At 37.2% G+C, this 18,477-nt stretch overlaps 1 protein-coding gene across 1 annotated transcript in view; it reads right to left on the bottom strand.

The window, feature by feature from the left end:
• MYO16 (myosin XVI) overlaps positions 1-18,477 on the bottom strand; it is a 463,175-nt gene that overhangs the window by 143,820 nt on the left and 300,878 nt on the right. The window contains exons 24-27 of the mRNA XM_058548472.1: positions 13,108-13,183; positions 6,743-6,918; positions 4,357-4,437; positions 3,884-4,089 (exon numbers count right to left, since the gene is read on the bottom strand). Of these exons, the coding sequence (XP_058404455.1) occupies positions 3,884-4,089; positions 4,357-4,437; positions 6,743-6,918; positions 13,108-13,183 (539 nt within the window). The remainder of the gene's footprint in view (positions 1-3,883; positions 4,090-4,356; positions 4,438-6,742; positions 6,919-13,107; positions 13,184-18,477) is intronic.

Genomic DNA, 18,477 nt, shown 5'->3' with positions numbered 1-18,477 from the left:
CCTCATATGGCAGAGACAGATAACATGCTCTCCGGTGTCTCTTCTTATAAGGACACTAATCCTATTGCATCAGGGCTCCACCCTTATGACCTCATTTAACCTTAATTACCTCCTTATAGGCCTAATCTCCAAAGACAGTCACATTGGGGGTTAGGGCTTCAACATATGAGTTTTAGGGGAACACAATTCAGACTATAGCAACAGGTCATCCAATTACGTATCACGATTTTTACGTAACAATTTAGTTCCATTGTTCCTCTCCTTCTTCCTTATATATCCAAATTTGTGAAGTCTCTCACCATGGGAGACAGGATCTTACATCTTTATCATTTCACTTGGAAGCTATTGACGCTATTAGGAAAAAAATTCAACAAGCATAATTCCACATTTAATCAAAATAGGATCCTCTCAACTAAGGAAATTCTCTAGTTTCAATTAGGAAGACTCAGAATGATCGACAGTTGTTAAAGCCAGGATACCACGAAATAAATTTGCAATATCATCACGTCCGCCTACAGAATCCACAGAAATACCCATTATTCACATTTACTGTCATGTTGGATTTCAGAAAAAACAAATGCTACAAATATGTAGGTGCTTGTTTCAAAACTGGTCATCTTTTGCTTCTTTGTCCACTATTTTTGTGGTAACCATATTCCTTTTTGTGTACTAAACGAAGTAATTTGTTTTGACAGGTTTTTATCCTCTAACAGTTAAGACAAGGTGATATAAATAGAAAATAAATATTTTCCATAGGAACAATACATTCTGTTATCTAATATTTTGGCAACCAAAATTTCTATTAAATTGCACCTCTAGGCTTTGTTTATATAATGATGCTTGATTGCCTGGGGTAATTTCAAAGTTCTGATCAGCTTTCTGAATAAATATTAAATTATGTTATTTCTTGATGTGACAATATGTGGATTGTGTTTTATTCAAATTCTATAGAAACTGGTAATCTCTCTATGGATTGGTGTTTTTTATGATAATATTCCAGACTGGCGTTTTTCATTTAAGAGAGAGGGTGACAAATTTCCATTGAAATAAATTAATAATTTCATTTCTACTGATATGTCATTGCAAATAAGGATGATAAGTAGAAACCACATCTCCTTTCAAGTAAGGGGCTAGTGAAAGAAATGGAAATATTTACCAAAAAGTATCATTTTCCATCTCCACTACTCTTTTAAACAAATAAAGTACAGCTATGGTCTCTGTTATGCAGAAACATTACTTTAAATTGAAAAACCATTAATGTCCCAATGCCGGCTTCATTCTGAAAACACTGATTAAATACCTACAATGAACAGGCATTGTGACTGAATAAGAGATGATCCCTGCCTGGAAGTCATAGTCTAGGAAGAGAAGCATACATATGAAAAATTGTACTTAATTTTAAAAGACATTCGTTGCATATACTATTTTAACACAGGTTAGTCCTGGTAGAGTATATATATTAAGCTAGACTTGGAAAAATACAAAAAACAAAAGTTAAAATAATTTTCTAATCATTATCATATAATATTGTATACATACATACACATGCACACACTCACACAGCCATGTTCACCACCCTTTCCTGGGAATAGAGCAATTCAGATAACTGCTTGTAGTAGTTGGGAAGATTCACGTAGCTACCAAAAATTATACTAGAGAAACATTGATGGACCCTTTAATGCAACGCTTCTTTGATTCCACGATTTTAGGACATTGACAAAATAATGAAACAGAAGAAAATGCATTAAATGCACTTTAAAAAAATATTCATACAGAGAGATCAATCCTGTTTCACACCCAATACAGGAATCCATTAACAGTGCTTCTCAAACTTCAAGTGCATACAGATAACTTAGGAATCTCAATAAATTTGTAGATTTTAAGTCAGTAAATCAGTAAACGCCTGAGATTCTGCATTCTCAACAAAGTTACTTTGATTATCAAAGCATCCACACACTTTCAACCCTTGGCTGGGAAGAAACAAAACAAAACAAAGACATTGTCCCCAAGGGACTAGATATTCTAGGTCAGTGGTTCTCGAAGGGTTCACATGCCAGCGATGTCAACATCACCTGGGGACTCATTGGAAAGGCTAACTCACGGGCCTCTCCTAGACCTACTGAATCTGAAACTCTGGGGGTGCTGCCCCGGATTCTGTATTTTAACAAGTCTACAGTGATTCAGGTGGGCACTAATGTTGGAGAACCTCTATTCTCGGCGATGCTTGGGAAAGGAGCTACTACTGCTGACCGAACTATAATTGATCCAGGCCTGTGACCTTCTGAGACCATATGCTACTAGCAGATAACATCACCTGACCCCTCACCACAAGCGAAATCGGGGCAGGGGTGGGTCCATGGATCCCACTCCCTGTTGACTGTCACTTAGAAGGTCTGGGGTGAATCTGGGAATCTATTATTTTAAACTTGTATATGGGTAGGTTTTAAACTCATTGATGCAAAGACCACTTGTACTTAAATGGGCGAGAGGCATGACTCTAATACCCAAACTATAATGTGTGGGAAATATGTATACTCTTTAATAGGCCAAACCTTTCTGAAGACCACAAACGGATTTCCACCACGGGAACAGAAAGAGGCAGATCCTTGTCTGATGCCTCTTGATGTACAATAAGCAGTGATGGGACACTACTCTCCTAACCAACAAAAGCACACAGGAATTCTTATATTCAGGCTTAATGTATCCCTACGTAATGCCCAATTTTGCAGTTCTTCCCTACAAATAGGAGACAGTCTGTCTGTTACCTCATTAATAAGCATCTTTGAAGTTTTTAAACACAAATATTTTGTCTATCTGAAATATATATTCTGCAGGTTAAACAAATCCATTCTCCAAATAATTTATCCTGATATGTGGCTGGTTTTATCTTCTCTCTTCTGAAGATCATCTGTCAGTCCTTTTAAAACGGATGGGTCAAATGAACTCAAATGATGTTTATTTTCTTATTTTGTATCTTTGTGAAATTTACCAAAATACACAATAAAAAAATGCTACTTCTTTATTCTGGAAAAAATTGTTATAAAAATTGAATGTAGAATTTTAGCTATAATTTAAATATTATATCCTGTGTTCTGAACTAAATATTTCCAACTTAGTGATTTAAGTTTTTTGGTTGGTTTGCTTTATTTTAGTTTTGCAGCTCCTTCACACTAGTGGTTCAAATTGAACTTCCAGTCAACGAAAGTCTTAAAATCTCTTTTTTTAGATGAATGATTTGTCAGATTTTTTCCACACTATTGTTGTACAGTTAGTTTTTAACCATAAATGCTAGTTTTTGTACTTGTAATACTGATATTATTTTATATCGATATTATTTTTAAATTTCATATTTTTTTTCTAAGATTGCCAAATACTTTCTGGTTTTCTTTTTGCCCACCCATTTTCACTTTTTGATTGCCCAAAAACAGACATTCTCATTATTTTCAATAGTGGCTGTATTCTAATAAAACTTTATTTACAAAACCAAGCAGTGGGCTGCAGTTTGGCAACCCCTGATCTAAAAAAGATTTTGTTCTTAGATATATAGGAGAAAATAAACAATATATATATTATTCTGTTAAATTACAACTTTTATGTAAACATTATATGCAACAATTTTGTAAATCTTCAAATGCAAGGAAGTCCACAAATTTAAAGGAATATGAAAATAGTTTTCTAGCTCTCATCTTCAGTAAAGTTTAGTAATTTTTTGCATAAGCTTTATCAGTGCATTTCATTGTTTCCCAGAGTATTTTGTTTACTCAAGACAGAAAAATATGAACAATAAAGGCAATGCCAGAAAAGAAAACAGAAGATCCTTGTTACAATATCATCAGTCTGCTACACCAAACAGTGGACACACTGTTTCAAGAGCAGAATTTACCTTGACAGAAAATCCGAGAAGGAAAGCCGAACAGGGTATCCGTATCGGATGATCTTCACCATCTCCAGGACCCCAATATATTGTAGCTGAGCAGACACATAAAAATTATCAAAGGTATCTGGCAGCTTTGAGTTATTGGGCTTGATGCAATGAATAAAGTGTGGAGTGCACTTCTGAAGTTTTCCAATAATATCCGTTAGAGATTTCTAAGGAGAGAAGTAAAACCAAAATGAGTCTCCAAAGAAGACACTGACTGAAAATAAAAGGGAGTTTTTTAATAAAAATATTTATCTTCAATCCATGACTCTTTTATTTATCATACATTCTGTGCGTGTGTGTGTGTGAGTGCGTGCACACGTTTACTTTTCTCTGAAGTTACTCAAGTCGTCAAAAACAGGGAGAAATTCTATGTAAACCCTCCACAGTTGATATAATCTAAGTTTAAGTTTTTGAAATCTGAAAACTTCACTAACCCTGAGTTGCGATGCAATGGTGACCGGGCCTCCCCGTTCCAGTCTTTCAAGAAATGTAGAAGTTCCTTTCTTTTTTAATAACTGTAATGGAAACAAAAAGAAAAAAAAAAGTGAGAAGATTTATTTCACTAAATTCCATTTAGAAGAAAAAAATTAACCCTCTCATCCATGTAAATTCACTTACTGGCAGATATAGATTTAAAACAGAGTATAAAAATCACTACCAAATGATTTTCTGTAATGGTGCTGTAAGTTGGGGAAATGGACATGTAAAATATCAACCATTACTGCGACCTTTTGAGTGCATGGCTATCCCCATCAGGTAACCACTGTAATTTGAGAATAGACCCAGATCTGGACTCTTGGCGGTACAGTAACTCACCCTGGAATCCTGGTTGTGTCACTCATTGTAATGTAGCTTACTCTGGGGCAAAAGGATACTATTTTATGTTACAAAGATTGTTCTTTTAACAATCATTGTTTTGTTCTCTTAACTACAGTAAATTTCTTATCCAGTTTTTTCTTTCCTCTCCTTTTCTTCTTCTTTTCTTTTTTTAACTACTAAAAGGGGTTAGAAAATTACCTGTCTGAAAAATTACAACAAAATGTTTTCTTCGATAAGTAATTATGTACAGCTCTTAAAAAAAATTCATGTGTAGCAAAGATTAAATGATAATGGAGATAAAAGAATTCGGTGGAAATGAGCTGATGGGTAAAGAAATAAAGGGCAGAAGGTAATTAATTAAATTCCACCAGAGGTTAAAAGGACCTCAGCCACTAATGTACTATTACATTTCACAAAATCATACAGACTTAGACCAACATATCTATTGATCCAAAATCATTTATGTTAAAATAAAAAGGTCTTGATAGAAGAAAAAATTCTGATGAAATATTCTTGCCAATTTGATGCTATTGCTATCATGGCAAGAGCTCATTTCCTTCCATTAAGATGAGCTGTCAAACTGAAATGATGAATTGTAACTGACAAGAGAATGTCAAATGAAGCAATTAGTCCAAGATCAACCTGTTTTCTACAAACACAAAGCCAAGTGTGCTGCTAAGTTACAGTGTGGGTAGACTTCAACCTGCTGGGCACAGGGGTGGATGAGCAGGGATGAGGGCAGTTTGAAGAGAAGCAAGGAATGGGACATTCAAGGAATAATAAAAATAAATAAATCTCCATCCCTTGAAACTGAACACTCAATTTCCCTTTCTGGGTGGAGGAACTACTGTGAATTATCTCCCCTTTGCAGCCCTTTAGGGAAAAGACTAATGGCATCTGTGCCTGGTAATGTTTAATAATTAAGGTTAAAAATTACAGTTTAGAGGTGTGTGGTGATTTCTTGCTCTTGATTTCCAGGATGATTGAGAAAGAAAGGGCCACAAGCTTCAGAGAAACCCTCTGGAATAGAGATCTTCCTTACAAAGGGTAATCCTTTGTCTTTTTTATGTAAAATATGCCATTTTGTATGCAATGAGATTGAATTCCTGTGACCATCCAGTGCTGGAGGGTCTACTGGCTAAATACACACACAAACACACACACACACACTTATTTCTAATATGTTATACACATTTCTACACTCTTCTAAGATAGAGCTGATTTTAATTATGCTTTTATTTTAATTGGTAAGCTAAAATGCATTCCAGCAAGCTACAACAACTGAATTCCTAAAGTTGATTGTCTTGGATACCGTCTCAATCATATTTCTCATCTTGTGTGGTTTGAATAGAGGCAAGCAAAACAAACTGGGTTACAATCAGGCACTGAATTCTTAAATTTAAAACACTTCGGTTTGAAACAACTCTTTACTGAATTTTTAGTTCTATTTTACAAATAGTCAGAACCTTTAGGTTGTAAGTACAACCATACTTGTGGGGGACAAACACACATTTAAAAATTAGTATAACACAAAAGTAAGTTAAAAATACACAGTGAAAACATTCTAGCATCTGAAAAATACACTATGTCTCTAAGAGGAACTACAATGTATTGTTTAGAGCCCTAACTTCTGAAGTGATCAACGTCAACAGAATAAGGTGGTGAAGGTTATTCCCTCCACACCTACTGTCTGTGAAGTTACTTCCCATTCATCACCAAGACAGTCACGGAGATGAAACACAAACAGGATGCCGCACAGACAACCAATAAAATTGCTCATACTGTATTTGCTGCTGTATGTTCATGCTGCTGTACTTTCCTGTATGGTTCCCTCTCTCTTATGGTTATACTTCAGGTAGGGCTCCTTTTCATTAATTTTTTAAATTAAAATATCAACTTTTCATTCGTATTCAGAATTGTGCTTTTCTTTTTTTAAAAAAAAGAAGCAAACGTGCTAAGCAAACTTAAAAACAACCAAACAAGAATCATAAAAACTCCTACCTTGCTAAGTTCTAGGTAATTCCTGTTTTCTCCAATAATTGAAGAAGCTGTCATTTTCTTACTGAGCAGGGCAGATTTACGTCCTCTGAATTTAAAAGAAGGATAGGGAGAGACGAGGGATCCCGTTTGTGACAGTTTCGATTGGAACAAATGATTGATCACGACATTTTCACTAGCTAGGAAATAAATAAATGAATATGGTAAGTGGCATTAAAATCATTATTTACATGAGCATTAGACTTACTCCTCATCTAAGTGCTTCAACCACTAAACGCTCTGAGTGGAAGATATAATTGAAGGGTCTATCTTTCTCTAGGCCCCTCTTTTATTTTCCCCACTATTAATCATACCATGTGATGAATTCTGATCTTCCTCGCCCTTGGCGGAGAGTCCTGACCCCAGGTGCGCCTGTCCTCCACCTGAGCACTCGGCCCTTGGCTCTCTGAGCGGCACTTCCTACTCTTCTGGTAGTCGGAACCAAATCTTACCTGCTCAGGCCTAAGGGGCTTCAGTGCATGTGACCAAGTCATGAAGACATGGTTTCTGTGAGCAACTCCCCACTCCAGCAAAATAACTACCCGGGAACACACCTCCCCAGGATCTAACGTGCCTCAGGGCAGCATGTAAAGATCTGGGGGAGAGCCTGTATCATGTGGCTGTCTCGGTTGTTAGGGCCAAGAAGTGCCTCTTTCTGACCCAGTTAAGCCACAAAGGTAAAAGCAAGCTGATATATTTTAGATGTTAGGTTACACAAATTCTAATAATCCTGGGCCCATATTCGTCTCTTGACACCTCCAGAAAGAAACTGGACCATGGATGAATGGATTTTTGGTTACAAATCTGAACAGCATAGTGAAAACTATATGGTGGTTAAGGATCTAGATGGCACATTTCTTGTGTTACCTACATCTGGATGTAGACATTTTTTTTTTTTCCAGGGAGGAAGATTAGCCCTGAGCTAACACCTGTTGCCAATCCTCCTCTTTTTTGCTGAGGAAGATTGGCCCTGGGCTAACATCTGTGTCCATATTCCTCTACTTTACGTGGGACGCCTGCCACAGCCTGGCATGATGAGCAGTGTATAGGTCTGTGCCCAGGATCCGAACCTGCGAACGTCAGGCCGCCAGCAGTGGAGAGCGTAAACTTAACCACTATGCCACAGGGCCGGGCCCCCGGATGTAGACAGTTTTTAAGCCTCGGTCTCTTTTTCTATAAAATGATGATGACAGTACCTACTTTGAGGATGACTACACGATTGAAATGTGAAATAACATGCATAAATCCTTTAGGATCGTGCTTAGTCCACCAGATAGTTCGCATTGTTTACTAGCAAAGCAGTTTCGTTTCTAACTTTTCCACACGCAGATTATTTTGCTTGCCCAGGCTAATATATTTAGTAGCTAAGCAGACAAGGAAAAGTCACTACCCTAATGAACAAACAGGGAACTAGGGAGAAGTGTCAGAAAAGGGAGACACAATTATGGAACGCAGGTAGGCAAAAAGGAGCTCTGTGTTGTTGGGTTGAAATTAGAGGTATCAAAGTAAATTCATGATTTTTAATCTATAGCTACAAATATATATATTATTTATATCCATATCTTAAATTTTCTAGTTCTGAAAAAGCCTAAAAGCAATGACACCCCAGTAGAAATGAGCTTTCCAAGCCCAAAGAGCTTACTGTTTCTTAGATCACGCTCCTGTAAATGAATCAAGCCTTCTTGGACACATGGCTGAGTCTAAATCGGAGGCAAGGTAGACGATCCCAGAACATTTGGGAAGGCCGTAATGTAAGGAAATGCTAAAAAAGATCATGAGAACCTGTCAAGAGGACATAGGAGCTATTTGAAGGGCTCTCACTGGCCACGTCTTGGGCAATTTTAGCATCAAAATAACGATAGTAGAGGGGCTGTCCCAGGGGCATAGTGGTTAAGTTCACGGGCTCCACTTCAGCGGCCCAGGGTTTGGAGGTTCGGATCTCAGGTGCAGACCTATGCACCGCTTATCAAGCCATGCTGCAGCAGTGTCCCATATATAAAAAGCAGAGGAAGGTTGGCACAGGTGTTAGCTCAGTGACAATCTTCGTCACCAAAAAAAAAAAAAATAAAAGATAAAAAAAACAATAGTAATGGATTATGATTCATTGAATAAAATAAGAATCCATGAGTCCATACTGGTAACAAATTAATTAATTAATTAATGAGAAAGGGGAGTTCTTATAGTAGAATGTCACGGTAGAAATGTCACCGTTGATGGGAAAATGGGGTTAGAAAATCACAGTTTTGCAACCGTGAGAGAAATCAGTGATTTAGGCAAGAATTATTCATGTATGCAAAACTAATGGGCGAAAGTTTGATGAGGAAGAGAATATTTACATTGTCTCAAAGTACTTCTTTACAAATTACTTATCAACGACAAAGAAAGAACAGTGACTTTCGACTAGGGACGCCCAAAAGATGCCACCCTAACAAAATGATCACAGTTAATGTCACCAGTGATGTTTCAAAGGGTCATCAGGTACCTCTGAACGTGATGAGCTGAGGACACTCCATCATGTTGTGGGACTCCTGCCAAGAACATGACACCTGATGCCAATGTGAGGAGAGAGCAAATAAACCCAGACCGAGGAACATTCCTCCAAATAATGGACCTTCAGTTTTTGAAGATATTAATGTCATGAAAGAAAAAGAAAAGTTGAGGAAATGTCCCAGATTAAAGAAGACTAAAGGGGAATGGCAACTAAATGCAGCAAATGAAGCTGAACTCGGGGAAAATCACTACGAAAGGCATCAGTGGTATAAGTGGCCAAGTTTTACAGGAACTCTGGATTAGACATTAGTATTGTCTCAATGTTAAATATTCTGATAATTTTTTTTGAGTTTGCCCCTATTGCTTTATTTGTGTTTTAAACAAGTGACTAAAATAAGTAGAGTAACAAAAGCAGCTACACTGCCCCCAAATACCAAATACCCCAGCTTCCGTGGACTGCTGTCTATGGCGGCCAACCCCTTCCTCCTCCTGGTACCACTGACCACCCCCCACTCCACACAGGACAGAGCTGATCGGGTGAATGGAGGAGGGAGTCACATTGGGGGTTAGAAGAAGGGGCCTGGGAGATGTGGATTCTTTATATAAAGAAGAAACGCCTACTAAAATAATAGTCCAAAAAGTGTAAGAAAGTCTATTTTAATCCCCCAAAAGGCTTACAAAAAACAATAAAGCTAAAAATAACCAAAGATCCCTTGTACAACCCCGAGGGAAGGGGTAGGAACGGGGCACTGCTGGTAAGAGTCACAGTGGAAACAACCTCACAGCAGGCAGCAGCCCACAGGACAGGCTGAGCCCAGGCACCAGAGGAGAGACGAGCACATGATGGACAGGACATGTTATGTAAGATATGTTATATAAGATAATGTCCTTGATCTTAGGACACATATACCAAAGTATTTACACATAAAGACGCAGGTGACATTCTCGAATGGTTCAGAAAATATACGTGCACACACACACATGTGCACACACATAGATGGAAGGAAGGAAGGGCAGAGGAAGAGAGAAGGGCAGGGAGGGAGAGAAAATGATAGAGTAAAAGAAAGGAAATGAAAAAAATGAGTCTGGAGAAAGGACACACTGGAGTTCTTTGTATTAATTTTGCAACTTTTCTTTACGTTTGAAATCATTTCAAGACAAACAGTTAAACAATAAATATATAATACCATGGCCCATTTAAAGAAATAAAAAGTAATTATATTTATAGCAAGTAAATCTATGGATGGAACCACAGATAAATAGTGCAACATGTTATTCCTATAATTGGGAAAAAAGCCTTCAATAAATCTATAGGCACTAGACATAAATATGGACCAAAACATGTAACTGACTGGTTTCTATCTTGTCTCAGAATCATATGGTCAGGCTGCATGAAGATATAGGACTAGTGTCATCCTGCTGCCACAGGGAGATGCCATCATGCACTGAGAACCTAACATTAGAGCCCTGACCACAAGCTGAGCAAATGGGAGGTGACAGCAGGTTCCCCGGGACATAAAAAGAGAAATTCAGCCATCCTTTTGCCTCTTAGAACCTGATAAAGAACCCCTCATTTTGCCTTTCTTTCCTATTACAAAGAGTCACTTACTGCCACCCATTTCTTCATGCCACTATCTATACATGTTGAAATGGGAAGCATCCCTCTTGGGGGTCTATAAACATGGCATCAGGTGGGTGTCTTTAAGCCAGTAAAACGGGATAAGCTAACTTAGGTGTGCACAGTTTATAAGCAGGTATGCAGAGAGGTGTAGAGACAAAAGACTCAACAGCTAACAACATTAATGACAGGAAATCTTAAATCTTCCTATTCTTATAAGCAGACTTAATAGTCTGAATTCTGACTCTTTTTGCCTCTTTCTGAGCCAAGTAGACTTTATTCCTAGTCTCAGGCACAGATGAGAGCCCTTGCTGCATCTCTGCACGAGCCGTGTCTCCAGCTACCTGCTCTCACTCGCTCAGGCGTCTCGCAGACACACCTATGCTTGTTCGGATCCTACAACAGACACAACCACCTTCCTCAGCTGGAACTTTTTGATGATATGATGATTGAATTACATACTGTAAGCAAAGTACTGAGCAAACTACCTGAAAATAGAAATTATTATTATTACCTATAAGTTAACACTTACTTTTAATAACTATTTACAGCATCAAAACATGCCACATATTCATAAAATACTATTACAACTTACGCATCTTTTTCTTACATGATAGAATGGGTGAGCAACTACGGCCCGTGGGCCAAATTCAGCCCACTGCCTCTTTTTATGAATAAAGTTTGATTGGAACACAGCCAGGTCCATTTGTATTGTCTAAGGCTGCTTTCTCATTATAACAGCAGAGCTGAGTAGTTGCAACAGAGACCTTATAACTCGCAAAGCCTAGAGTATTTATTCTCTGCCCTTTATAGAAAATGTTTGTCATCTCTGGTGTAAACATATAAAGCCACATTGTAAATTCTGTTCTCTTGCTCAGATGTACCTATAACCTAAGGTATTTAGAATAAAACAAGATTCACTTGTTTTCTCTTGGAACTTGTTAGCAAGTGTACATGAAAGAATGACTTCTATAACACAGGGCCTCTATTAAGATAAGCAGAATTGCAATATCACTAGCCATCATATTCTCATTCAAAATATATATTCTATCACCATGAATACAAAAATAAAGAAAAAGGCATTGCACCAACTTCAAAAACATGCTATATGTTAGATCTTCATAAAATATATGGCTTAAATGGAAGTACATTATAAATGAAAGTTCAAATAATTGAAAACTAGAAGGAAGATATTTCTAATGATAATCAGTAGGATCAATTATTTCAATTCTTTCTTTCTATGTGATATTATTCCAAGTCCATGTTTTTATCATTAGTCTCAGGGTTTAAGAGAACTCGATAACCGTAAGTTCTGAGAGGCAAACAGAGTAATTTCCCGTGAAAAACAATGTATTGCAACTGTGCTGCTTGATTTAAGGTAAATATGTTCCTCAAACCAGAAGAGATACGGATGTCTTATTTCCAGCTCAAAGGCATCCGACTATTTCATGAAGGGCTATCATATGCTTCTTTTCCCGGGAAAGATAAATGACTCTATCTCGTTTACAGCAACTTGAAGCACAAAAGATGATACGTTATAATTCACTGAAAAGGTTATTAGGAAAATGAGAATCACTGCAGAATTGCTATTAAGAAAATAATTACTAGAAAAGATAGAAATATATATACTGATATATATACATAATTATACCAGATATAAGTGTAGTATATAGTTTTACATATAGCATGGAATTATAGATATATGTATATAAAGTCCTATGGTTCACTAAGTAGATGAAGCCTATAAATTTATATTGATATATACATATATGCATGTAGGTGTGTATATATAAATTTGTATGTTCCTTCTACTTCGTGAGCATTAGTAGTACATAAGAATAAAATACCACCCTTAGGTGTGCTCCAGAGTCATCTTAAGTAATGAAATTCACCCTGCTGTGGCCTAAATAACTTTGGAAGCCATATTCATCTTCATTAGTCTTCACAAAAGAGCTTTTTTATATTCATATCACTAGAGTGGTAAAGGTGTTTTGTATTTCTATCTGCTAAAAGCTTAGCTAAATTATGGTTTCTACTAGACTCCAAATTAAATTGTAACCAATGTACAGCGTGGCAAGATCCATTCCTTATTCTTCTGGGCATTAGAATGCAAAAGATACTTCGATTATCCCTTAGCTGGTGGCATATTTTATAGGACAACTTTCAGAGATAGAGAAATAAGGAATGTGTGACATTTTAACCGCGGGAGGGAAAAACTCACTTTTCATTACAAATAGAAGATTCTGTGAAAGAGAGTCTTTATTTTTTTCAATTGATCCAACCGTTTCATACATTACCTATAATAAAAGAAAATAGCATAATTACTAATGATTAAACATGACCACAAAATGAATTTCCTTTATAGGATAACTTGACTCATCAGAAGTTTTAAATTATTCATAAAAGAAGCGTCTTTAGGTCTTACAGTTCACATGGCATGCAAATTCAAAGCGCCAACTGTGTGCTTTCATTCTGCACATTAAACAGGGGACACCTCTCCTGTTCTAATGTGTGAAGCCCTCCCCTGACGGTGAGGTTAAGAGAAAATGGTGGGGACTCACATTCATGTAGCCCCTTTATTCTTAAGGACGCTAACCTGCTCAGAAAACTCACCAACTCAAGTAGAAAGACTGTGACACCTTGGGAAGGAAGGGCGATTTCAGTTTGAGAAATTCAATGGTCTCTCTCTTAAAAGGGACCTTTTGGATCTTTTAAACAGTTACTCTGAAGTCTTTAAAATGAAGAAAACATGTGAAACAATTAATTCTGGATTATTCACAGGACAGTTTTCTTCCCTATAATTTACTGACCAATACATTTAAATGACTTTATTGCCTGGTGTTCTGGTATTCCAGTCTGGCCTGGGAGACTTGATCTTTGAAGACAGACATGTCTTACTGTCTCTCTCGGTCTCAGCTAAGCGTGAACTCCCAATGTGGTCCTGAGAAGTCGGATCAGCCCTAAGGTTTATCCACTTCATTACATATTCATTGTTAAATATGAACCATTTTTACATACTCTGGCACAGTGGTTCTCAACCAGGGCCAATGGTGATCCCCAGGGGACACTTGCCAGTGATAGAGACATGTTTGTTTGTCACAACTGGGGAGTGGGTGCAGGGGGATGCTACTAAACATCCTACAGTGCACTGGACAGCTCCACCATGAAAAATTACCCGCCCCCAAATGTCCATAGTTTTGGGGGTGAGAAACCTTAATCTAAAGATTTGGCTTCTCTATGTCTTCTTATAAAGGGACAACGGTGCCCATTGAAACCATGGAAGAGAAGTCAGAACACATTCTTCTAAGCCACTCTGGATCTATGCGGACTTTGGCAAGTTGTTTCATGTCTCAGAGGTGATCTTGTCATGCAGAGTCCTCCTCTATATGGCTCCATTCTACAATTCTAGCCTACTCTCTGCATGGGAATCTGATGATTCTGAATCACACACACACACACATGCACACACACACAAATGGACTACCTGCTTTTCTCCTAATACGTTCCTTCCTTGTCTGTCTTTGCTCCTGGTATGGCCTTTTTGTGGGATGGCCCTTCCTAACCCTGCAGTAAAATTCTTATGGTTCCTTGAGGGCAGTGACTATGTATTGCTCAGCTCTGTCTCCCTGCAGCAACTAGCAAAATGCCTTGTCCATTGGGCACATTCAATAAATATTTGGTGAAACGAACAGAAAGGTTTTGTTATATTGTCACCACACAGAGCATAACATTGTGCTGTCCTTTTTTATTTTTCCTCAAGGAAGATTCGCCCTGAGCTAACACCTGCGCCAATCTTCCTCTATTTTGTATGTGGGTCACCGCCACAGCATGGCTGACAAGTGGTGTAGGTCTGTGACCGTGACCCAAACCTGTGAACTTGGGCTACCAAAGCGGAGTGCACCAAACCCAACCACCACACCACCGGGCTGGTGTCTGTGCTGTCCTTTTCAATTTAAGATCATGCTGATGAGGCTTTCATTATCACAAAATCAAGTGTTTTGGAAAGTTCTCATGAACGGCACCCTGATTGTACTTGGGTACCTAGAGAAAAAGCTGAAGGTCTCCAATTAAAACTAAAGTTCAAAACATCCCAGTGGGAGACTCCAACTGGCCAAGTTACCTAGAAAAAGATATTTAACACATACACACAAGTGCAAATATTCAAGGAGGGCAATTTGATGTTTGTAGAAAGCACAGAATTTAGCAAACATTATTTTGTATAAAATTACTGGATCCTGAAGCAGGTCAGCTTATTTTCGGGACAGCGGGCATACTACTTGAGCTCTGTGAGTCTTTCTTCATGTGTTAAACAACATTCTGCAAGGCCCTCCAACTGTAAGAGCTTCTGACCCTCTTCATCAGATATGCATGACTACAGTATTGACACGATCTGAGTTGACAGCTCAACACAAGTATTAAAAACTACCCAAGGGGCTGGCCTGGTGGCATAGTGGTTAAGTTTGCATGCTCCGCTTCAGCAGCCTGGGGTTTGCAGGTTTGGATCCCGGGTGTGGACCGACACACCACTTGTCAAGCCATGCTATGGCAGCGTCCCATATAAAGTAGCGGAAGATGGGCACAGATGTCAGCCCAGGGCCAATCTTCCTGAGCAAAAAGAGGAGGATTGGCATCGGATGGTGCCTCAGGGCTAATCTTCCTCAACAACAACAACAAAAAAAGACTACTCAAAATAACTTAGTTATTTTATCATAATTAGTATAATAATGCAAATGACTGAGGATGTGTTATGTAAAATTGGCATTAGTGGAATGTCAACACATGGTTCCAGATGTTTTTTTTCCCCAGGTCCCAAATGTGGAATCAAGTATTTCTTCAAGGAGCTCTTGCATATTTTAGTGACAAATTGAAATTAGAGACCACCATCTAGACCCCAGAGGTACATAATAGCACATTATTATTGGGTTAGCCAATGTTTATGGGAGTATTCAATGGACAGAGCTGAGAGATACATACACACAACACACACACGCATGTGTGTAGACATACATACACACAAATACTCATGCACATATTTTTTAATTTTGTTTTTAATTTTAAAGATAAAATACAACCTGATTCCAAATTTGGGTTTTTTAACCATTATAACTTCCTCAATCCAATGAAGTTTGATATTGGCCTTGTTACAGGCAATTTGAAAATCTAAATATATGATATCCACTCATGCCCATTTATTATATCCATATATAACCTGCTCCCATCACCTTTAAATATTTCTTAAACTTTTAGAAAGTTTAAGAGAGATCCTGTGGACCCTTTACCAAGTTCCCTCCAATAGTAATATCCTGCAAAACCATCACAACCTGGATGCTGACACTGACAGAGTGAAGATGCTGGATATTCACATCATCATGTGGATCCAGCATGTTGCCAATTTATGGACACTCTCATGTCCCCAAAATCAGTTGAACATATGGGTGGGAGTCTGTCTGCATTTTCTAATCTAATCCCCTGCATTTCTAATCCCCTTGATCTATGAGTCTACCCCTTCACCTCTGTCTTGATTACTAAGGCGTTATAATAAGAATTTAAATTAAGTAGACTAATTCCCCCCACATTATTCTTCTTTATAAAAATTCTTTTAAGTTTTCTAATTTCTTCACCTTTTCATATAAATTTTAGAATAATATAGTCTGTATCTCTATATCTAAACAAAACTTGGCTGTGATTTTGATTAAACCTGTGTAGCAAGTTGAGGAGAAATGACTATTACTCTGCTGATTATTAGTTGACTATTCACTGTGTTGTCTTTTAATCTACGAACATGACATATGTCTCCCTTTATTTAGATTTTTGATTTCTTTCATCAGCATTTTGTGGTTTTCAGCATACAGATCCTATACATGTTTTGTTAGATTTTTACCTTTTTGCATTTTTACAAGGGATTGGAAATATTAATTAAAGTGCCCAATACTAGTACATAGAAATACAATTGATTATTTTGTGTTCACATTGTATTTTGTGACCTTGCTGAACTCACTTATTAGTTCTATGAGTTTTTTCTTTTCTTTTTTACTTTTTTTGGTAGATCTTTGGGATTTTACACATAGGCAATCGTGTCATCCACAAATAGGGACAGATTTATTCTTCCTTTCGAATATGTCTGCCTTGTATTTCGTTTCTTGCCTTCTTGCACTTGCTAGAACTTCCAGCACTACGTTTAATAACAGTGGTGAAAGCAGACATCCTTGCCTTGTTTCTGATCTTATGAGCAAAACATTCAGTCTTTCACTATTAAACATAATGTTAACTGTAGGATTTTTGTAGATACTCTTCATCAAATTGAAGATGTCCCCTCTATTCTTATTTTTCTGAGTGTTTTTGTCATGAACAGATTTTGAATTTTATTAAATGCTTTTTCTGCATCAGTTGATATGATTATGTGATTTTTTTTTTCCTTCTTTGGCCTGTTAATATGGTGGATTACTTTGATTGGTTTTTAAATATTGAACCAACTTTGCATACCCAGAAAAAAAAACAAATTATTCATGGTGGATAATTCTTTTTACATATTGTTGAATTATATTTGCTAATATTTAAAAGTATTTTTGCATCTGTATTCATGAGGGATATTGATTTTTAATTTTCTTTCTTGTGTGTGTATATACTGTTTTTGTCTGGGTTTGGTATAGGGGTAATACTAGCTTCATAAAATGAATTGGGAATTGTTCTATTTTCTATTTTCAGAAAAGATTGTGTAAAGCCAGTGTTAATTTTCCTTTAAATATTTGGTGTAATTCTCCAATGAAAACCATCGGGGACTGGAGTTTTTCTTTTGGGGGGATTTAAATTACAAATTCGTTTGTAATAGGTTATAGGTCTATTCAAATGATCTATTTCATATTGGGTGAATTGAGGTAGTCTGTGTTTTTTGAGGAATTGATCCACTTCATCTAAGTTGTCAAATCTCTATGTGACAGTTATTTGTAGTATTCCCTCTGATCTTTTTGTTGTCTGCAGGGTCTGTAGTGATATTCTCTGTTTTATTCCTGATATTAGCAATTTGTGTCTTTTTTTTCTTTGTCATTCTTACTAGAATTTTTTCATTTTTGTGGTTATTTTAAAAGAACCAGCTCTTTCTTTCCTCTATTTTCTCTATTTTTTCTGCTCTTTGTTATTGCCTTCTGTTGGCTGGCTTTGGGTTTATTCTGTTCTCCTTTTTCTAAGTTCTTGAGGTGGGAGCTTAGATTATGATTTCAGACTTTCCTCTTTCCTAATATATGCATTTGGTGCTAGAAATTTTCCTCTTGGCACCGTTTTAGCTGTGTCTTGCAAATTTGATATGTTGTACTTTCATTTTCATTCAGTTTGACATTTTTTTTGCATTTCCGTGAGACTTCCTTTTTGATTCATGGACTTTTTAGAAGGGCATTGTTTAGTTTCCAAGTATTTGGAGATTTTCCTGTTACCTTTCAGGTATTAATTTCTAGTTTGATTCCATTACGGTAGGCAAGCCCCCTCTGTAGAATTTTAATCCATCTGAATTTGTTTAGTTTTGATTTATGGTCCAGCATATGGTCTTTCTTGATACATGTTCTGTGGGTACTTGAAAAGAATAGATATTCTGCTTTTG

Source organism: Diceros bicornis, chromosome 9 (genome assembly GCF_020826845.1).
Source record: "Diceros bicornis minor isolate mBicDic1 chromosome 9, mDicBic1.mat.cur, whole genome shotgun sequence".
Classification (NCBI taxonomy): Eukaryota; Metazoa; Chordata; class Mammalia; order Perissodactyla; family Rhinocerotidae; genus Diceros; species Diceros bicornis.
The sequence above is the reverse complement of the archived record's forward strand: the minus strand, read 5'-3'. Positions and strand labels throughout refer to the sequence as shown.